At 48.9% G+C, this 20725-nt stretch overlaps 8 protein-coding genes and 1 pseudogene across 8 annotated transcripts; 4 read left to right on the top strand and 5 right to left on the bottom strand.

The window, feature by feature from the left end:
- Positions 1-2508: 2508 nt before the first annotated feature.
- Positions 2509-5352, top strand: LOC128726023 (collagen alpha-1(IX) chain-like). Its single transcript, XM_053819803.1, has 7 exons — positions 2509-2613; positions 2700-2743; positions 2820-3244; positions 3310-3756; positions 3826-4170; positions 4245-5148; positions 5220-5352. The coding sequence occupies exons 1-7, from the start codon at positions 2591-2593 to the stop codon at positions 5342-5344; spliced, it is 2313 nt and encodes a 770-aa protein (XP_053675778.1). The 5' UTR covers positions 2509-2590; the 3' UTR covers positions 5345-5352.
- A 1695-nt stretch (positions 5353-7047) lies between these two features.
- On the bottom strand, positions 7048-7442 carry LOC128724597 (cuticle protein 16.5-like). The gene is made up of 2 exons (XM_053818321.1): positions 7425-7442; positions 7048-7353 (listed from the first exon to the last, which is right to left on the bottom strand). The coding sequence occupies exons 1-2, from the start codon at positions 7440-7442 to the stop codon at positions 7048-7050; spliced, it is 324 nt and encodes a 107-aa protein (XP_053674296.1).
- Position 7443: 1 nt separating this feature from the next.
- Positions 7444-8401, top strand: LOC128724599 (uncharacterized; annotated as a pseudogene).
- Positions 8402-9344: 943 nt separating this feature from the next.
- On the bottom strand, positions 9345-10810 carry LOC128727531 (calphotin-like). Its single transcript, XM_053821451.1, has 2 exons — positions 10796-10810; positions 9345-9794 (listed from the first exon to the last, which is right to left on the bottom strand). The coding sequence occupies exons 1-2, from the start codon at positions 10808-10810 to the stop codon at positions 9345-9347; spliced, it is 465 nt and encodes a 154-aa protein (XP_053677426.1).
- Positions 10811-12119: 1309 nt separating this feature from the next.
- On the bottom strand, positions 12120-12842 carry LOC128724600 (cuticle protein 16.5-like). The gene is made up of 2 exons (XM_053818322.1): positions 12649-12842; positions 12120-12569 (listed from the first exon to the last, which is right to left on the bottom strand). The coding sequence occupies exons 1-2, from the start codon at positions 12757-12759 to the stop codon at positions 12120-12122; spliced, it is 561 nt and encodes a 186-aa protein (XP_053674297.1). The 5' UTR covers positions 12760-12842.
- A 1148-nt stretch (positions 12843-13990) lies between these two features.
- On the top strand, positions 13991-14529 carry LOC128727532 (cuticle protein 12.5-like). The gene is made up of 2 exons (XM_053821452.1): positions 13991-14063; positions 14145-14529. The coding sequence occupies exons 1-2, from the start codon at positions 14049-14051 to the stop codon at positions 14505-14507; spliced, it is 378 nt and encodes a 125-aa protein (XP_053677427.1). The 5' UTR covers positions 13991-14048; the 3' UTR covers positions 14508-14529.
- Positions 14530-15887: 1358 nt separating this feature from the next.
- LOC128727533 (cuticle protein 12.5-like) lies at positions 15888-16776 on the bottom strand. The gene is made up of 2 exons (XM_053821453.1): positions 16358-16776; positions 15888-16273 (listed from the first exon to the last, which is right to left on the bottom strand). The coding sequence occupies exons 1-2, from the start codon at positions 16367-16369 to the stop codon at positions 15983-15985; spliced, it is 303 nt and encodes a 100-aa protein (XP_053677428.1). The 5' UTR covers positions 16370-16776; the 3' UTR covers positions 15888-15982.
- Positions 16777-18114: 1338 nt separating this feature from the next.
- Positions 18115-18719, bottom strand: LOC128722501 (40S ribosomal protein S27). The gene has a single exon (XM_053816169.1). The coding sequence runs from the start codon at positions 18584-18586 to the stop codon at positions 18332-18334; it is 255 nt and encodes an 84-aa protein (XP_053672144.1). The 5' UTR covers positions 18587-18719; the 3' UTR covers positions 18115-18331.
- A 377-nt stretch (positions 18720-19096) lies between these two features.
- On the top strand, positions 19097-19933 carry LOC128726931 (protein lethal(2)essential for life-like). Its single transcript, XM_053820780.1, has one exon. It carries the CDS (start codon positions 19270-19272, stop codon positions 19858-19860), a length of 591 nt encoding a protein of 196 aa, XP_053676755.1. The 5' UTR covers positions 19097-19269; the 3' UTR covers positions 19861-19933.
- The last annotated feature ends 792 nt before the right edge of the window (positions 19934-20725 follow it).

Genomic DNA, 20725 nt, shown 5'->3' on the forward strand with positions numbered 1-20725 from the left:
CCACCGCTCGATCGACGTGCGCGATTTGGTTTGATAAATTAAATCCTAATGGTAACGTTTTGTTGTGTACCAGCTCCCCTCGGCTGTCACTCCGGCCAGCAGACTCGGACCACGCGCACCGACGGGGCACACTTTATTATAAATTTAATCACCGTAAATTGCAACATTGCATCGAACCTGAGCCCGGGTTGAACGGCTTCGGGTGGAGATCAACGAGCAGCGTCTACGCGTAAGACGCCACGGTACGGCATACGACCGTAGGACCCTTCTCGCTGGTGGGACAAATATTGGAACCGATCGAGCGTAACCGAGGTGGACACCAAGACCGACCTTCCCTTTCGCTACGCGGTTTTCTCTGGAGTTAGCTTGTTTGTGAGTGATTTTTTGTTGTTGTTGATCGTTTTCTTCTGCCCCACACACCGGTAACACGTGGAGCAATAAGAGTACAGCGACCTACCGGTCCTTGTCAGAGATAAACCACCTCGTTTGGTGTTTTGCGGTGGTGACAGTTGCGTCCGCTGGCCGAAGCGTACCTGAGGTCGATGGAAATGGAACACAACTCCACCGCCAAGAGCTGTCCAGAAGGGTTTAGCTGGGGTTGGAATGTTTCCACGCATTTGCGTCGTTGATCTTCAGCGAGTTGGCAGCAGATCCTGGGGTGGTCTCGTGGACTAGAACTTAATCTACAAGAATTTTGGGGGCTCACTTGTGTACCTTGTTTCTCCAGACTTTGTGCCCTGCTTTCTCCTGTGAAACTCGCTTTGCTGAATCATGCTCCGCCCTGGATTAATGTTCGTTTTGTGGCCACTTCCCGATTTCGGCAACACGGCCTTTTACATCACACTTCCCTGTACGGTGTGGCAGCAATCAATTAAATCTCACCTCGCAGATTTGCCGCAAAATAGACGTACCGTGTATGGGGCAACCTGGCAACGCGTAGAACAGCAACCTGGCCAGCTTCCACAGCTTGCCACCGTCCTTCGGATGCGGTGCGATAGTACACCCGCCCAAGGATTTACCTTTTAAGGGATGATAAATTGTGCCTAATTCTTTCGCCCGGATCGATAATTGCTGCCCGATCGTGTCCTCCCGCGTGATGCTTATCGTGCTCTCTCGCAAAAACACCCAGTGTTGTGACGGTGTCTTATTTGAGGTCAAAGACGTGACAGAATCGGACTCCGTTCTCTGAAACAAAGAACATACGGCGACGCGAACAGCACCGCCTTGTGCGGGTTTCGATTACGCAAGCCCTAAACCCCTCGCGAGCTGGCGTGTGGAAGCGTTCTGGAAGTGGAGCGTGGAGTCGATAAATCATATTCTCAGCTCAACGCTTAATGTTCTGCGGCTGTGAACGAGAAGAAGAAAAAAATATATATAACACCCGACCCGCTTGGTGGACGCATTCTGGACGACTCATGTACTGGAACTGGTCCGCAGGGCGATATGATGGCGATCACAATCGAGCGAGCCGCCACGACGCCACGTTTCATAACATTTATGAGAACGCTATAAAAGTGATTAATAGTCACCCGAGAGAGGGCTATCGGCTCGAGCACATTTGCAAAATGGACCATCAGCACCCGGGGCGCGTGAGTGTTGGAATTTTTCTAACGCGTGGCACACGAATCGGCATTATCACTGGCCGTACTGAACGCACTTGAGCTGAAGATATACGATCGCCTACCAGGATCCTTGCTGATCCTCTGGCGGTGGGACCTTCAAAGGGTCGTTGAGTTGCGCTCGGTTCTTAACGGCTTTGGCTTGAGGGAGGGGGTTGATGCCGACCAGCTCGACCTATGAACCTCCTTCGTGGCGGCACTCTGATCATGTGCGGATCGCGGGCTAAATTTATTGATACTTTTAAAAACAGGGCACACGCGTGCGGCAAGCGAACGAACGAGACACACTCGAACGAAAGTCACTTTCTGTGTCTCGTACCTTTAGGACGGTCGATACAGCAGACGTGGAACGAACAATCGCTTGATCTGTGTGTTCTGTTGCATTGACATTGCGAATATTTATAGTTTAATTGTATGATTGTACGGGCTGGTGTTGCCCTTCGAGAAACGAGCAAAAGCGGCACTCGTAAACGATAAAAGGTCGGTACGAATTCATTAAACCAAGCATCGAGGCGGAATATTCACCAGCGTCAGTGCTGGCTTTTATGCCACATGACCCGGTTCTAGCTAACGATGGCGTTTGGAGCGATTCCCGGGAGCATCTTCGGCGTGATGTAGCACACATCTGGTGGACAGATTTGCGTCTAGCGCAGCGATTCCCAAGCGAATGGCGTTAATTTATGTTGCATACGTCGCGTCAAACGGTTTAGCATCGGCGTTCGGGGAAGATGAGCATATGCTGGGTGAATTAATTTCTCCAGTTTGAGTTCAATGTCAGAATGGGGGTATGTTTCGAACACCAGCCAAGATCCAGCCGGGATCAGTTGGAGTTTAGATTTCGCTCTGGGTGGATCTCATCTCCCACGAACTGGACTGTGCGGCCAGAACAGTCCTCTGCAGGCTCCATCCAGAGAAGCATGGGCAGAAAATAGTGCTACAAGGAGATAATCTTGCGTTAGAATAGTGTAAAAATGGTTGCCATTTCATTTACAAGGTGTGTGGAATGCAAAACAAACGGTTGCTGGGTGTTGACTAAAGGTTGCTTTGATTGAATCGTTTCCAATCTCGTTCCTGTGACAGGTTACTTGTGCTTACGCTGAGCTTGACAGGTCTCGCAAAGTCCCGTAAGTCGTTTGCCTCTGAGCTGTGAGTTTGTGGCCGTTTTTTTTTTCGTTACAAAAATGTCCACCCTTCCCACAGAAGTCGATGAGGAAGAGGAGTACGAAGATGGCCCGTGTGGGCGTTGGCGACCAGGTGACGTTGATCTGCGATCGTTCGATCTGATCCGTGAGTTCCGGCTAGACCAGTTCGAAGCGAGCAGCAAACACATCCACCAGCTGCGGGGAACTAACGAGTACCAGACGGCGTACCGGTTCGAGAAGGAAGCCAACCTGACGATGCGTTCGATCGAGGCGTTCCCGCTTGGGCTTCCGCATCAGTTCTCGTTCGAGTGCACCTATCGGATCGAGGATGCTAGCGAGTCGTCCTGGCATTTGTTCGAGGTGACGAACGAAGTACAGGAGAGTCAGCTCGCCATCACGCTCAACCCAGACCGGCAGATGCTGCAGATTGGGTTGCCAGCAACGGATGGCGAACAGCAGGTCGTCGAGTACCATCACACTCCGGTGAGGTGATTTTTTCGGTCCAAATTGGAGTTTGATCTGACCGTTTGAGGGGTGCTCTTTTGCAGCTGTTCGATCAAAACTGGCACAAGATCATGCTCGGTGTGACGGATGACTATCTGAATCTGTGGGTTGATTGTCGGCCTGTGCGCGATACCACCGGCAATCTGAACGTTCCGCTTGAGCCACGTGAGCGATTTGACATTGCGGATGGGTTCGTGTCGATCTCACGCATCGCCGAAACGTCCGTCTTCGAACCGGAATCGCCGGTCGTGGATCTACAGTGGATGGTGATGAATTGCGACCCGACCCGACCGGCACGGGGCAACTGCGACGAGCTGCCCGTGTACGATGTGGCGTCCTTAACCGCGAACCTTCCGGAAGGACCCACACCACGGCCGAATTGTAACGCAGTTTGTCCGCCAGGATACAACGGAACGGATGGACCACCGGGTCCTGCGGGTCCTCCCGGCTTGCCAGGACTAAAAGGCGAAGTTGGCGCATTCGGCAGACGGGTAATGACGGGTGTCTTCAACGTACACAGGAACGTGACGTTTGATGTTCGATTTTTGCTTCCACTACAGGGACCTCCAGGACCTCGCGGACTTGAAGGACCACCGGGTGTTTCGGGAAGTGGGCAGAAGGGTGAAAAGGGTGAAGCTGGAGTTGGTGTCGCTGGTCCGAGAGGTCAAAAAGGTGAGCCGGGAATGGCGTCAGCGGCTGGATCGGCTGTTGTGGGACCTATCGGGCCAAGGGGCTTACCAGGCACGCCAGGACCTCCTGGTGTGGGAATGAGAGGCGAAAAAGGGAACGCAGGGGCACCCGGGAGAGACGGACAGTCCATGACGGGACCGCGAGGACTGATTGGTCCACCGGGAGCAGCTGGACTACCGGGCGCTGATGGTCTTCCAGGAACAGCTGGTCAGAAGGTAGAGTTCTTTCGCATAAGATGAAGAAGAAGAACCGTTCCCCGACTTGCGTGTGTGTGTGTGTGTCGTTTTAGGGTGAACGTGGCGCATCGGGTCCGAGAGGGGAAGATGGAGTCGGATACCCGGGTGAACCAGGACCACGGGGTCCAAAAGGTGAACCAGGAAGTGCAAGGGCTGGCGCAGGAGCTATTGGACCTCCGGGACTACCGGGCGAGCGTGGTTCCGATGGGACAAAAGGTGAAAAGGGTGAATCCGGTACGCCAGGACTTCCCGGGTTGAAGGGTCAACAAGGAGTTGCCGGTCTTCCTGGAGCTCCCGGACTTCCCGGACCACCCGGCGTTGGTGGCTCAGGAGGTGATGGCAGCTCTGGTGGAGGACGGTACTTCGAGAACTTCATGTCTTACGGCCATCGTGGTCCGGTCGGGTACACGGGTCTACCCGGTGAGCGCGGTGCCGGTGGTTTACGTGGACCGGAAGGTGCCCCAGGAGTACCCGGTCCTTCCGGTATCGACGGAGCACCCGGGCTGCAGGGACTTCCGGGACTTCCGGGTCGAGAAGGGCCACCAGGAGCACCTGGAGTGCCCGGTCGGAGTTACACCGAGGCGGAAGTGAGCGACATCTGCCGGGCGGTGCTGCGAGATCACATTGCCGAGCTGACGGCGGGTCTAATAGGGCCTCCTGGACCACCGGGAGAGTCTCGTTCCGGTAGACCCGGAACGCCTGGTCGTCCTGGCGAGAAGGGTGAACGTGGGTACCAAGGATTCCCGGGCGATCGGGGTATTCCAGGTGAACCGGGTGCTCCTGGTAGTGCGGGACCACCGGGTGAGCGTGGGGAATCGGGACTGCCGGGTGAAAATGGACGCGATGGGGTCGGTATTGTGGGCCCGCAAGGAGCAATTGGTCCTCCAGGACCTCCAGGAGATTCCGTCGTAGGTTCTCCGGGACGGGCCGGTGAGCGAGGTGAACCGGGCAAAGCAGGTAGGTGTTAGAGAAGGATCCACGGTGTGTGAGATCGCTTGCGGACATTCATTTCTCGTTCTCTCCGATAGGTCATCCTGGTGTTCGTGGAGCTCCGGGCGTTCCTGGCGCGTGCCCGAACGATTGCTACATGGCGGCGGCGGCTGCAGCTCAGAATTTCCGCGCAAACCAACAAACCAAAGGACCCAACTACTAACTTCCGCGCTGAAGTGTCCGAAGCCGCGATCGAATGAATAAAAGGTTCTCATGCATTGCAAGTGTTTGCGCCTTTCTCGTGCCGTGCCTCGATTCCGTGTGTCCGTGTGCTCTTCCGGTGTGCTTGACCTTGCCGTGGAGCAGGATGTCGGCACGAGCTTGACTCGGGCTCCCCGGACCAGCCGATTGTTGTTTCGATCGTCGTACAAATTACCGATAATTAACCACCCGCAAACAAACGGTTGCCCTTTTCACACTGGCGTGGGTGAGTGGAAGGAAGCCAATTTTGATGTGTTGAAGGTCGCGTCCCTCAAGGGCCAAAGGTGCAACAATACGGGTCAATCGCATGTTGTATAAAATTGGACCAACAAAAAAAAACACATCCACCACCCAATGCTTGCTTTGTTTCGACACGAAACGACACCCGGTCCCCCAGTGTTGTTGCATTTCGGTGACCTACAAAAGAAACAAGACTGTAAAAAAAAACGCCACCGGAGGCTTACGTGCGTTTCTCGATAGGGCTCGGAAAAGGGCAAACACCTCCTCGGGAAAAAACACGGGTTTGGGGGGTTCCTTCTCGGGGATCGAGAGCAAATGTGCAGCAACAGCCGTTTTCACATGATCTCGTGCACGATCTCGTCCCTCTTGAAGCGTCCGCAACGCGCGAACCTTCCCACGGAAGGGCTTGACCTGGGCCGGTGTTTGGCTCGCGTTGCCCTTCGACCCACACACACACGCGAACCATTCCGTTGCGGGTTGATTTATCAGGCGAAACCTTTAGAAGGACGCCCGCCCAACCATCAACACCAGCGTTCGATCTATCATCACGATCGTCGTCGATCATCGCGAGATCTTCACGCTGCATGAAAGCAATCATTCACGTTGCTCGCGCGACCACGCGCATCGTAACACGCTGCAATCCCTGCCACTGGCACACGCAAAATGTTACACCGATCAAGAGCCACTCCTGGCAGCAGATGGTATGGCTTTAGCTTATGGTTCCAAAGCTTGCCGGGCGCAATCACCGGACCCGCGGTGTAAATTGTTACACGATGAGTTGGCGCTATTGGGCAACCTAGAAAATGCGACAGCAGCGGCGAAGCACGGCGCTTTTTGAATTAGTTTTCGATCACGCTCAAGGTCACCTTGAAGCGGTAGGAAAGCGAGAGGGCCAAACGTGAACGCAAGCGAGCGAACGAAGAACCGATTATGGTCCTGCGGTCCGTGCGGTCGGTACGCCCATTTTCGGGCCTCTCTTATCGATCGCGAGCCACCCCACGATGGGAGGTAGCTTTAATTATTTATAATGAGAACAATTAGAGTGAACGCGTACGTTCTACAGCGATTCGATTAGGTGGAGTTGATTGAGCAATTATCCTTTTACTCGTGTCACCATTTGCGGGCGGTGGAGCAAATTCGATAATTTGCCGTCTGATGTTGGGATAGTTCTTTCGTTTTACATGGGGGAAAGCAAGAAAGAAAACAAAACACCAAACCAAGAGGTGTCCTTTGAGAAGTAATTGTGTTAATTGTTCTATTCAGTGTGTCCTTACAAGCTCCATACGACAGGCGGGAAGTGTTGTATTTACAAAAGGATACCGGTTTTCTGGGAAAAGCGAGATAGAGTAGGAAAAAGGTGGAACGATCCCGTCGTCCCGTCGGAAACCCTGAAGTCCAGCGTTGCGGTGGCCACCTTCTAACCGTTTAGAAGACGTACGGAGCCGGCAGACCGGTGTACGCGTACGGGCTGAAAGCTGGCAGACCTGCGGCCGTGTAGGCGCTGTAAGCGAGTGCCGGAGCCACGGCTGGGGCCACAGCTGGGGCAACAAACCTGGCCGCCGGAACTACGGCTGGGGTGGCCGCAACGACTGGTGCCGCCACAGCGTGATTGACGGTGTGTGCGTTGTAAGAGGTGGCGTACGGGGCGACGACTCCTGCGGCCGCTAGTGGTGCCGCAACCGGAACCAGACCGGCGGATGCCGCACCGAACACGCACACAGCCAGACAGATCTAACAGGGTGAAACAGGACATTCGAGGTTTACTCTCCTGTGGCAGGATCTTTGCACCTGTGCGTACTTACCACAATTTTGGCAGACATGATGCTTATTGGGAAGGGTTCCTTCGAGAGAACGGACGTTCGAGAGGGCGAAAGTTGGTTGTTTAGATTGCGATGTGTTACTGATACCGTTGGAACCGGTGAGGATGGGTTTTATACCGACAACAATCACTGGTATCCCCACCGCAAAAAAAAAACCGTTTGGCACAATTGTTCAATTTCACCCGAATTCCGTCCCATCCCTTCCAAAGGGGAGCCCGCAGGCTGTATGATGGGAATATTAATGTCAGACCTAGGCGATCGGTAGCATCGGTACTATCAAAAACGCATAATAAACCGCGCGTTGGTCAATAGCGATCGCGCGTACGTGATCATGCTAACGGTGTCAACGCGGTGTTGCGCAATCCTTCAGACGATCTGACCTTGACGATCGTACTGCACCCGTTAGTTGGTGTCTGATGGAAAGACAGCTTGAGGCCGCTGGTGGAATTCGCTGATCGAATGCTAAAGCATCTTTCACAGCAACGCCCAACAGCTGGCGCAAGGATGTCTGGTTCATCCTCCTACCCATGTTGCTGGAACTTAGAAGAGTATAAATACCGACGACATTCTGCGTCAATCGGTACAGTTCTTCTGCAAACAGCCAAACAAAACCAAATCAACCACAAAATGTTCGCCAAAATCGTAAGTGATCGGTGCAGGATCCTCCACAGGATCTTCGACAATTGTTTGTTTCAACAAGGATTAACCGTTCGCGTTCTCTCTTGTAGATCTTCTTCTTCGGCCTGCTCGTAGCCGCTGCCTACGGTAAGCCAGTGTTCCCGGTGGCGTACTCGGCGCCCTACGTTGCGGCTCCTTCCCTGGCCGTGGCTTCTCCTCTGGCCACGCCATTCGCCACTGCCGCTTATACCGCTGGTCCGGTTGCTGCGGCGTACACTGCGTCTCCGTTCGCTTATAGTGCTGCGTATCCTTACGCCAGCTATGGTTCGCTGTTGCTGTAAAAAAAAAACATGCCCTCAGATCCCGGATATGACTATGGCTATGTTTGACAAATAAATCTGTTATTGCATTCAAAAATCTGCAACCAACGGTGTGTATATTCCTTAGGAAAGAATTTAGTCGCACTGCTGCAAGGAGTTTCTTTCTTGCATGCTTGAAAATATTATGGCGAAACATTCTTAGAATCTTCTCTGAGAGCGTGAACGCTTTTATCTATTCCAATTGATTCGAAAAATTGAATATATCCTTTTTGAAACGAAGTGCTTTACAACAACTACTTTTTTCTGATTCATAAATCTCACACGGTGTTGTTGCAAATAGTAGTGAGTAGTACTGCGGTGATGGATTTTTTTTCTTTCATACGAGAAGATGGTAATTTTGATTAATTTTTAGCATGGATAACGAGATCTCATATTGTGTATTTATTAGTACTAAATGCAAGTTTTTATTGTTTAAACTTTTCCAGGGATATGTTGAAAATCTATTAATCACTAACAAGTCTTAATGGCCGATAATCCTGAGTTCTAATAAAAGGTGAGTATCGACGACTATTTAAATTTTTTTCTCCATTGATCTCAGAAAAACGTGTTGTGGGAATTGCAGTCTTCTCGGGTGCATAATAGTTGTGCATCTTTTCGAATAGCTTGACTTTCGGGCTAATAGTCATTCTCAATTCCTGGACGAGGTGATTTCCATCACTGGATTTCTTCAGCATATTTTTTCTTTCACATTCGCTATCTTTTCAACTGATTCTACACCCAGCTCAGGTTGGTTTCATTTGGTATGAGTCTCCATTTATTGAAGCAAAAGCGTTTCGCTTGCCATGCACAAGCTTCAACGCAGGAAGCCCGTCTCGAACAGATTGCAGTCTATGTCACTGATTAGCTTAAGCACTACTTAATCACATGTTTTCCTTATGCAGGTTTGCTGGTTGCACGTTAGCCATTAGGCAACAACCGAGCGATACCGGATGGTGGCGTGGAATGGCCGGGGTCGCACGAGTTTGGCCACCTTCGCCACGGGAGCTGCTGCTACCACCTTAGCCGCCGGGGCAGCGGCCACAATCGTGGGTACGACGGCCGCCGGAGTGGCCGGAACGGCTGGAACCGGCACTGGCACCGGAACGATGGTCGGCGGAGGGTTGTATACCACGGGCTGCGGATAGAACACAGGAGCAGGAGGAGCTGGTAGGACAAATGCCGGGTTGTGGAAATGGAAAGCTGGGGCTGGAATGGGAGCAGGAACCGGTGCCGGAACCGGGAAAGGCACAATACCGTTGTACGTCCTGGCGAACACCTGCGAGCTTTGGGCCGTCACAACGCCAGGTCCAACGGGAGTTAGGACATGTGGCTCTGCGAACGCAACCACGGCCAAACCACAAACAGCAACAACGGACTGCGGATGACAGATGAGAGTGCGCTCGTGTTTACTAACAGAACCGTCACTTTGATAGCCATATGACAGCTGTTCTCTACCTACCAGTTTAGTAAACATGGCTGCTAACGTTTGGTTCCTGAGATATTTTCGATTAGAGGCCGGTCTTCACCTGGTGCTGCTCGTTGAACGGTCAATTAGTGTGTAATGAGTCGATAATCCTCACATATCAGGTATTTATACGACAGCCCCATTCAACTGCGGTTGCTTCCCCCACGGAAAAGCACGCACCGGACGAGCGCTTTGTTGGGTGTGGTCCATCTGCAAACACACCACACCGAACGGCCCTGGTTCCTGCTGGAGGAAATTGACCGCTGGCACGATTTCCCCCTCGTACGGAAGGCGCTCCAAATACATCTATTCCGCGGCGAGGCACGATCCTAAGTCCACCCACCGATCGAGCGGCATCGATCGGTGCGTCATTGTGACATAAGCAACACCGGACGCCGGGCTGGCATTGAAACCCGCGTCCGAGGTATGCTAAGCATGGGTCGCATAATCGCACGCCGCATCGCACCGTGCGTGCCCTGGCTTTTTTGCGGGTTTTTTTTTGTAGGCCATCCAAATTACGTTAATGCCAACTTCGGTAACGCTTGGAATGAGAATATTGGGCGCTTTATTGAACGCAACCGTATTACAGAGCCATATTAAGTCACATTAAGCTGAGTGTTCGTTTGTGAGAACTGGGTTTTGGGCGAAGATATCCTTCCTGTCTGGGTGCCTAATGGACAATGTTGTAGTAATTGTAACCGCGGAAAGCCACCGGACTTGTGGAGAAGGTTGAGTAAAGCTGTCCAGCAGTTCCGACGTAGATGGAGCGGGCAATTGGGACATTAGATCGGTGATATCCGACAGTAGGACCGGCCAAAGCGCAGACTAAAGCCAGAGCGAAGATAAACTAAAAAAAGGATAAAAAATAGTTATGGAACCTATTTGCCAAACTAATCAGGGACCAAACTTACCAATTTGGCGAACATTTTCGTTGATAGCGTGCAGGACAAGAGTTTTTCGAGCGTCTGGTGTACGAAACGGTATGATTGAGATGAAATTAATGGTGCTCCTTTTATATCTAAACCATTCCAGGAAACATGCCGAGATCCAAAGTAAAGAAGAACCCATAATACATGTGTCGTTCCTGGAAGATTTGTCCGGAGGATCAAATTTAAACACATCGCGTGGACATCTATGGATTCGTTTACACACCTCCCATGGTTGGAAGCTCTTAACGAACAGGAAAAAAGAGGCAACACTGCGTAAATGGCGGGAAGTCGGAACTCGTTGCGTTTGGGTAATAAGTCGGTGGTCATGCGAATTTCGGTTACCGCTCAAATAACAATCCAATGCTACGAGTGATGCGGAAACTGGCTCTGCAGGTGAGAATTGTTCTTCTGATTCTGAGCTACCACTTCTTACGGTTAGTACACTTCTTACCAATGTTTGGTTTTATTCGCTCGTAATCCGTCATTATCTGTGGCTGGTTAGTTAGAAACCAGTTTTTCAATACCACACGAGTCTAAATTCAGATCCACAAAAAATACATTTGATACGAATTTGAATTAAAGAGCAACGAAATAAGCTTTAGCTACATGGAGCGAACGAACAGGGTCCCATTTTTAGAATGTTGTTGATATTTGACAATTGGTGGTGTCTACTTTCTAGTTCTATTCGTTTGCTTTTTGCATGCAGGAAACCCAAATCTTGCAAGTACGTGCCAAAAATATCAACATTTGAGAGAACAGGAATACCCGATCGATCGCGGTACATAACACAGGATAACCTGTTTAATGATTCGTTTCGTCGCCCTCAGCTTTTAGGGATGTTTATGTAATAGAATTTTGGAATGAGGCATATCAAATTACAAGAACTGCCTTCATCTAATCAAAAGGAGTGTGGATGGATAAAGAATAGGCGCATTGTTAAAAAGAATCAATCCAGAATGCGAAGCTAAAATTAAATATCATAGCTCCATTTCAAACACATCTCCAACTTCATTTACATTCGTAGAACTCGTTAAATTAGCAAAGGTGTTGCTTTAAAATCTATTTGAAAGTAAAACCTTGTCCCATAGCTCTGATGCTGATATATGTTTTGAAACTTTTCATCCCCTTATATTATTTCTTGCTCTTCATTTCAGCCGTCTCCATCTCCAATGATATCTTAAACACGAGATTTAAATGGTTTCAACACTAAACGTATGCATTTTATTACTCAACAACAAAACGTTCACCAAACCGACATTCTAGAGGAACTGTTGATAACGGAGGCTCGACCGGCGGCTAAAGCCGTTTACCACAGCTGGTAAGGCGCGCGAGCGAGCAGCGGGCTAGCGAAAGCCTTAGCATACGGTGCAGCATAAGGAGCGGCAAAGCCCGCAGCATAAGGAGCCGCAAAACCGGCAGCATAAGGAGTCGGCAGACCGGCTGCAACATACGGTGCAGCGGCGGCATACGGCGCAGCAGCATAAGCGGCATACGGGGCGGCAGCAAATGGAGCCGGTGCAGCATAAGCCAATGGAGCGGCCACCTTGGCGACGGCTGGAGCAGCATAAGCGACGGCTGGGGCGGTATACGCAAGCGGTGCGATTCCGTTGTAGTTACGAGCGACGACCTGCGAGCTCTGAGCCGTAACGACGGCAGGTCCTGCCGAGAGAACAGTCGGTGCAGCAGCGTACGCAACCGGAGCCACCAATCCTGGCTTGGCCGAGGCGCACGAGATGGCCAGGGCGGCGATGCAGATCTGTTGGAAAATATCGGGAAAAGGACGAAACCGTTACAACACAGGAACCTCACCGAAATCTATTCCCGAATGTTCTTACCAGTTTGGTGAACATCTTGAAAAGGTTGGTGTGGTTGAGCTTTGCGAAGGCGTGGATGTGTACTGCTCGAAGCTTGCTTGGTGTGTGATCCTTCAACCCCGGTGGGACCATCTTTTATATGCGATAAAAATCGGTGCACGTCAGCTGCCACCTCTTCAGCTACCGGTGGCTTCGACAGGACACGCCACGAAAATAGTTCAACATGATCGTGAGCTCTTCTTCATCATTTTGTCACCTGTAAGTGAGCAATAAAATGGCACGAAAGCGAAACGAACCACTTGCACGTGGCAACGGCCTCACGGCGCGCTCGCTTCAGCTGATTACGCGTGTTGTCTTTGCGTTCGCTGCGTGCACTTGTGCTCGATTTAATATGCGCATCACGCACGCTACTAGCAATCGGATTACCCTACCGATCACAACCGACCACGGGGATATGGAGCCCCGGCCTGGAGGGCCCGGAGAACACGAGGGGACAGATTTTGGCCGGTTCGGTGCGTTGTAGCGGTGACGTTATTTAGTGCACTGGTTCAAGGGCGCGCCTCCACGTCGTGATTTTGCGCGCGCAAGGTAACGCGAGAAATTGTGCGTTCCAGGGATTAGTACACATCGGGGGCGATTCAGCAGCCCCATTAACCTTTCAAACCCGTCCGATTCCCATGGTAATGGCTTCCGTCGGTATGCTACCGTTTGGGTCTATTGTCTAGAGATTTTTTGAGCTCTAAATGAAGGTTTTTCTTGTCTTTTTCAGATGCCTCCAGCCACTTCTGTTATGCTGTTCTACTGGAATCATGCGATGGAGTGGACTATTTGCTAAAACAACCAATTTCTGACCCTCACGAGCGGACAATTCAGCACAAACCGACCTTCCGGATTGCACAACCGGTCCAAAACCGTCCGCTGCTTATCCAAGGATCCGATCCGATTCCGTCAACGAAGGTGTTGATTGCGATCGCTTCATAATCGATATCTCCTACCGGCGTACGTGCGATCGTGGAAATGATTCACCCTTCTCTTCGAAGCCACAGCGATTAGTATTCCATCAGCTGCTACGACGGTCGCCTTTCGTCGGCTTTCTTTGGCCTTTTTCCTGGGCAACGAAAGACGAAACAGCAGCTCGCCGCAAGGACACGGACGCGGCGTAAAGTGTTTGGTTGAAAGTGACGGATTTGCATCTCGTTGAAATGCAGCTACTGTGTGGAAGGTTGCCCCATGGACCGGTGGATAAGGACACGAGTTAGGATATCTCAACTTGCCGGGGAGGTGGCGAAAGGCCGGTCTTTTTTTTGGGGAGTATATAAGTGAACAGTCGCTGCCAGATTGGACATCAGTCTACGCTTCTACAGTCCTATCGAACAGCTTGAGGAACTATCCTTCCAACAACCACCCAACAAACCATCAACATGTTCTCGAAGATGGTAAGAACATGCGTCCCCTTTCTAGCAGGATGTCCTTTTACGTGAGCCTAACGCTTTCCCGTTTCTATCTGATCCTTGCAGATGATCGTCGCTCTCCTGGCCGCGGTTGCCAGCGTCAGTGCCAAGCCAGGAGCGTTCCTGCCAGCTGCCCCACTCGCCTACACCGCTGGTGCCGCTCCTTTGGCCTACACCGCTGCTGCCGCTCCTCTGGCCTACTCGGCCCCACTGGCCGTAGCCCCGGCAGCTCTTCCCGCCGTCGCCTACACGGCCGGATACGCCAACGTAGGAGATTCTGCCGTCGTCACCTCGCACAACTCGCAGGTCATCAATCCGGCCTATGCCGCCTACACGGCTGCCCCGGTTGTGTCCGCGTATGCTGCCGCCCCGGCCCTGGCCTCCCCGTTCGCCTACAGTGCCCCGTTTGCCGCCAAATACGTCCTGTAAACCGGCCACGCTAGCCAACCGTTGTAATGCCACTCAAATAAACACCAATCCTTAAGGAACATCCAAAATATCCTTTGTTTTACTCCAATTAACATGTTGTTTAATGATTGAGAATGCTTAATGATCACATAAATCAATATTGTACGTTTGAATGACTTAATAAATGAAACCAATCCCCTAAAACCTTTGATTTACTTCGATTAATTAATAATTAAGAAGTTGAGAAACATTTAATATATTAAACTATGATAATTGTGTGATATTTGAACATTGCAATATGTTAATTTAATAACTACATCCTCAAAACCGGCCTGCGTAACGCGCGCCACGCGAAAGAAACCAGTATCGCGAAAAAAGCATTTTGCGAAGATTTCGAGCATCCGCGACGCGACTCAAAATCTTGCCTTTAATAATAAGAGCGCAGGAAATCTAGGAGGTAACATCTCGGTTACCAGCCTGGTACAACGGACAACACGTGCGTGAAAGAGATCGACGATGCGCATCTCTTCACACCGACCCACGTGGCGCTGCGCCGACAACAACAAACCAAATGTGGGAGGAGCTAAAGAGCACATGCCGCGCGGCGCACGTGCTTGTGGTCCACGCATACACTCACGCTCCGAACGGGATCCTCTTTTGCGCATGCTCTCCTGGTACTGAAGCAGATGCTCGGGTGCTTGCGCGTGCATTTTTTGGCGACGGCTCGATCGAGCTTCGTGGCGAGAATTTTGGGCGAGCGAAAAACACACCGGCTCAGCTTCGATATCTTACCGAAATAATAAGATCGCAGGAAATCGAGTAGGTAACACCTTGGACAGCAGCCTAGTTGGTCGAACAACATGGGTGTGAAAGAGATCGACGATGCGCATCTCTTCGCACCGACCCGCGTGGCGGCGGACTTGAGACAGCAAATCAGGTGTGATGGAAGAAGCGAGAAAGCACATGCCGCCCGGAGCACGTGCTTTTGGGCCACGCATACACCCACACTCCGAGTAGGATACCCCTTTTTTTCATGTTCCCCTGGTAGCAAAGCAGCAAATTTGGATAGATTTTGAAACGCTCGCGCGAGGCATTTTTTGAGGCGACGGCGCTCGATCGACTTGCTCGGACCGGGAAGACAGAGCGTGGATTTTCCGACCCTGTGGGCGTATTTTCCCGACAACTGGGGTTATTTTCTCTGTTTCTGGTTCTTTCTTAATTGTGGAACAAGACTGGAATTTATGTTTTATCTTCTCTTTATTGGTTTTAACATAATTACTATTAATTATTTATATAAAAACAACCGCTAGTCGATCTGTTTACATGGAATATGGTGATATATCAACAAAAACAGCATAAAATGGTTGATTAAACGCTTTTTAAGGGTAGCAAATGGCGTGATCCATGCAGTCAACAAATTTTATTCAAATCTTTTCACTAATGCACTCGCTAGAGAACCAAGTTTAGCGCTAGTTCCGGTCGATCGGCAGTTCCGTTTACTTCAGCAGCACCTGGGCCGGAGCAGCGGCAACGTAGGGCGAGGAGTACGCCAAAGGAGCGGAGTACGCGACGGGACCAGCGGCCACATAGGGAGCAGCATAAGTGTAAGCCAGCGGGGCAGTGTTTCCGTGGAAGGTACGTTCGTAGACGGCAGCTCCTTCAGCAACATAAGCAGCCGGGGCAGCAGCGACAACGGTGGCTGGGGCCGCAGCATAGGCCAGTACACCCGGCTTCGGATCGGCCTTGGCCGAAACGGAAGCGACGGCAAGGATGGCGAACAGACAAGCCTGGGAAATGGGAAAGAAAAATGTTCATTAGAATCAAAAGGATCGTTCAGCTGGAAAAACACGAATCCGTGGCAGGATACTCACAATCTTGAACATGTTGAAGACGTTTGTTTGCTGGCTGGCTAGCGGGTTGCGATCGAATGCTGTCGGGGATGTGTTTGCAGGCGAACTGATGATTCCCAAAGGCTTCGTTGAGCTTTATATACGGTGAAACTCCAATGATCAGAATCCTTGCGCCAGTTGAACTTTTGCTCAGCATGTCTGTCCAAACAGCAGAATACGTGATATTTTGGAGGACTCATCGGGGGTGGAGTCATTCGCTGTTGCATCCCTTCCAGTCGGCTTCCCTTAACGACCGACGCTGAACGACATTGGAAGACCGCCGGACGGCACACGCACTGCATACTAAATCTGCTGCGGCGAGCCTGGAAACGAGTTCACGTGCCTCACAGCGGATGGTAATATCGGTTTGAACTCCCTCTCAATTCGATGATTTATTTGTATCATTGATATTTTTTTAACTTTACATAGGGCAGTACTATTTTTTTAAATTAATAACGCACAAAAATTATATTAGCAATATCTCTTAAGTTTAGTTTAACTTTTATACGTAAATAACAGGCGATTAGATTGTACATTATCGTTACAGTTGGACTATGAATCGATAGCAAATCAGGATCGTGTTTCTCAAATTGCAATACCCTGATGAATTCGATGTACCTTCACGTTATAGAATTGTAACTAGCGATGGAACAACTAAATTTATCCAGCCAAATAACGATAGCGGTAGAATAAACTGAAGCTGTTCGCGGTCATTTCGATTCTGGACTACCCAGCCTACTCCTGTTTTGTTAGCGGGATAAAAGAACTTCATGGTCCACGCCGACCGATATGAACATTCGATCAGGGACTCAAGGCTTAATAATCAGACAAGTCCCTATATTACGATGTAAACTTCACTACGTCTTCACTATAAGTAGTTTTGTTACAATCTCCGATTTTTATTTCGAACTATATTTCTTTCAATGTTGCTGCATTTGTTTCCTATTCAGATTAGAAAAGATAACGAGACATTCAAATGATGCTTATTCAAAATGATTTAGCCAAAGTTAACATAACACAACAGCACGATTTAAATTTCCGATAAAAAACGCTCAATAACTTTATGCAAACCGCTCAATCCGTTCTTTGAAATGATATCTGATATCAGAGAAACCACATCAGCAGTTACTGCTGAAAGTACGTAGCTAAGAACTACGTAGAGTTAATCAAACATATAACAGGCATTATTTCCACATCGCTACAGTTGCTAATGGAATCACCTTTTCAAATTTGTGAAACTTATCCGGACATAAATGAGGTTTGAACCAAAACTATGTTCAACATCGATGTGCTTTAGGTTAGACGTGCATTTTCCATTGGCAAAAACTCCATGTTTATAGCCGGTATTGATGGTATAATCACCTAAAATCAACAAGCATAATATTAAAATAAACAAAAAGAAATAGCTGCTCAATAATGAAAACAAAATCCAATCATCTGCACCAAAACTTTCATATCACCAGTCTAATCAAAACGAATACAAAAATATCAAAACAATATTTGACAGCTGGAACGCTCGTATCCATTCGTATGACTCAACTTGAACTTCACATCAGCAATAACAGCAAATTGCGAAATAGTGGAAAATTACGCGTCATATTGTAACTAGAGAATTGCACCACAATTTGCAACTACGATGACCCGCAAAACATATCAGAAAATTGCCGGAAACACAACCACGCAAGCAAACAAACATAACCTCACATTTTGGAGAAACCGAACACACGCAGGTTTGTACATGCTTAGACAATTGAACTTCTGCCTTTATTTCGCTCCATTCGAGATGAATACTACACCCCGACAACCGGATGCGGGCTTTAACATGTAACCGAACGAATGCTGGCCAGTGCTCCGAAGCCAGAGGTTCCTCCGTTTCACTCCGATGGAATGGAAAATTATTCCCCAGCACTCGTTCAGACACCCAGGCGTTGTTCGATCATCGTTGACCCGGCGGGTTTAATACGGCTTCCTGCGGAAGGAGCAACCCTCTGTTAGGCGCGCCTTGCCACCGGTCGGCTGGCACAGGATCGTGGAACAACCGGCACAAACAACTACGCTCTGGGCATGGCTGAAAACGGTCGTGATTTTGTAGCAGCCGGGGCACTTCACATCCATGAAGTACGAGTTGGGATGGGGCACAAGGCGCTTCAGCTTGTGCTTCCTCTTCTCTTCGGCGGGCAGCGGGTGCAAGAAATCCTTGGCGAGCGGCATTTTCACTAGCTTGTTGAGTTCGGCGCGATCGAAAACACGGTCTTTGCGCGGTTAAAGTGAGTAAAATTCACTTTAGAAAGGTTTTACGGTAGCTTTTACGTACTACATGCACGACGACAAAAGCGAAAAAGAACGTGGTTTCTTGACGTTTGGATGACGTTTATCTGACACCCGGGGCATTGGCCTACGCAAGGAGGTAAGCTCTACTGACATTTCATGACAAAATGTTTCATATATGTCAATTGCTGTATTGCATTTTAAAACAATTATGGATACAAAGCCTCGAGTAAGTTCCACATGAAAAAGAAAGCATATTGTATTCATATTAGGAATGCACTCAAATTACGAATGCCGAAAATTCCAGAACACTCAAGGGTGCTCATGTTTGCAATGTTGATAATATACGAAAGTGCTCGACTGCTCGAGAAAATTCTGAGACGTTCGAGATCATTCATCTCGGTTATATATATCGTGGGACATACGCTTCGACACCATTCAGTTTCAAAGCGCAAGAGAGAAAACGACCGTTCTAATCAGTTTTAAACGTTAAATCCGAAGAGAATTACTAGAAAGTCCCTCAACGTATTTAAACAAAGTACTATACGTAGTGAAAAAAAGTGAACTGCAATAAGACATATAATACTTACGTGTCAATTGAAAGTGTACCACTCACTACAGTGAAAATGTCGATTGTGCCGATTTTCTTCCGCAACATTGGTCGCCCGGTGTGGAGTTCTCGGTTGTTGGATAATCACTTAGCTGGTAGAGTGATGGTAAACGATATTTTTGACATCATGGCATCCGTAGTTGATAGCATCCACGACCAGCACCGTGTGGCTGAAGACAAACGCCCTTTGCACAGACCATACATCATCCAACAGGACAGCGGCTCTACGCTGAATGCCACACGCAATAAGTTCCAGATAAACTTGGACGTGCAGCAGTTCACTCCGGAGGAGATCTCGGTGAAGTACATTGACAAATGCATCGTTGTGGAGGGCAAACACAAAGAGAAGGAAGATGAGCATGGTTTCATCACGAGGAGCTTTGTACGGCGCTACATGCTTCCAAACGATCACAATGAGAAGGATATCGTGTCATCGCTTTCATCGGACGGAATCCTTACCATCACGTGTCCTAACAAGGAGCTCGAAGAGAAGACGGAGCGTGCCATTCCGATTACGCACACCGGACAACCGATGAAGAAGGTCGTCGACAATCCAGTCAAAGAAAACGGAGAAGCTAAAAAAGAAGGGGAGAAAATTGAGTCTTGAGTAGTCCGTTACAATGTTAACATTATGTTAAATTTTGAATGTAAGAAAATATAAATCAAATTGTATCATTCAAATTAAATTTCCGTTACTTGTTAGAAATTTCCTTTACTTCATCCGAAACATAAATTACATTGCTTGTTATGAGATATAAGTACTAAAACTCGCATAACTTGCAAACAGTAAAATTTGCGTTCTTTTCGTTCGTTTTGAGTATTGGTTAAATTGAAACACAATTGGGCCTAAGAAAGCTTAGTTCAAGCATGGAATCTTAAATACGCCTCTTAAGTTAATCGTTTATGAAACTGTTGAAATTACATATGAATCGTTTTCTATTTATGAACTGAAATTTAACTACTACTTAACTTTAGTAAGATTTTGAAATGAAAAGAAATTAATTCATATTTTAACGAAAAGTTGAGTCATTGATTATTTTGAACAAGAAAGTAATTTCAGTATCAATCATGTAATATATCGTGAAGAAGTATTCTGCCGTAAAAAGGCAACAAAATGATATTTTGGCGGGTCGATTCATGCTTTGCACCAGCGATCAAATGCGTAGGCATGATTCGTGACTCATTAACTCCGTTAACCTCTATTTATAAGACGGCTCTAGCCAGTCATAAGAATAATCACTAGTGAAACAGTATTTTATAGCAAATATTTTCTAACGTAAATTATTTATAAACATGAGACAATGCAAAAAAAAAATCAGCAAATGTTGAATGCATTTCAAAAAGCTTTTCGCTGTGAGAACTACTCGAACGTTCGTGAGCTCACCGTCGGTTGCTCACCGACGGCTGCTCACTACCCATCGCTCATTGTCAGTTACTCGCCATCGGGTACTCACCAGAAAAAGCTCGATTGC

Source organism: Anopheles nili, chromosome 3 (assembly GCF_943737925.1).
Source record: "Anopheles nili chromosome 3, idAnoNiliSN_F5_01, whole genome shotgun sequence".
NCBI lineage: Eukaryota > Metazoa > Arthropoda > Insecta > Diptera > Culicidae > Anopheles > Anopheles nili.

Coding starts and splice junctions, on each gene's coding strand:
- LOC128726931 (XM_053820780.1), top strand. CDS start 19,270: ATGTCGATTGTGCCGATTTTCTTCCGCAACATTGGTCGCCCGGTGTGG.
- LOC128722501 (XM_053816169.1), bottom strand. CDS start 18,586: ATGCCGCTCGCCAAGGATTTCTTGCACCCGCTGCCCGCCGAAGAGAAG.
- LOC128726023 (XM_053819803.1), top strand. CDS start 2,591: ATGGTTGCCATTTCATTTACAAG. Junction 2,614..2,699: donor GTTGCCATTTCATTTACAAG/GTGTGTGGAATG, acceptor TTCCTGTGACAG/GTTACTTGTGCTTACGCTGA. Junction 3,245..3,309: donor TCGAGTACCATCACACTCCG/GTGAGGTGATTT, acceptor GCTCTTTTGCAG/CTGTTCGATCAAAACTGGCA.
- LOC128724600 (XM_053818322.1), bottom strand. CDS start 12,759: ATGGTCCCACCGGGGTTGAAGGATCACACACCAAGCAAGCTTCGAGCA. Junction 12,570..12,648: donor TCAAGATGTTCACCAAACTG/GTAAGAACATTC, acceptor ATTTTCCAACAG/ATCTGCATCGCCGCCCTGGC.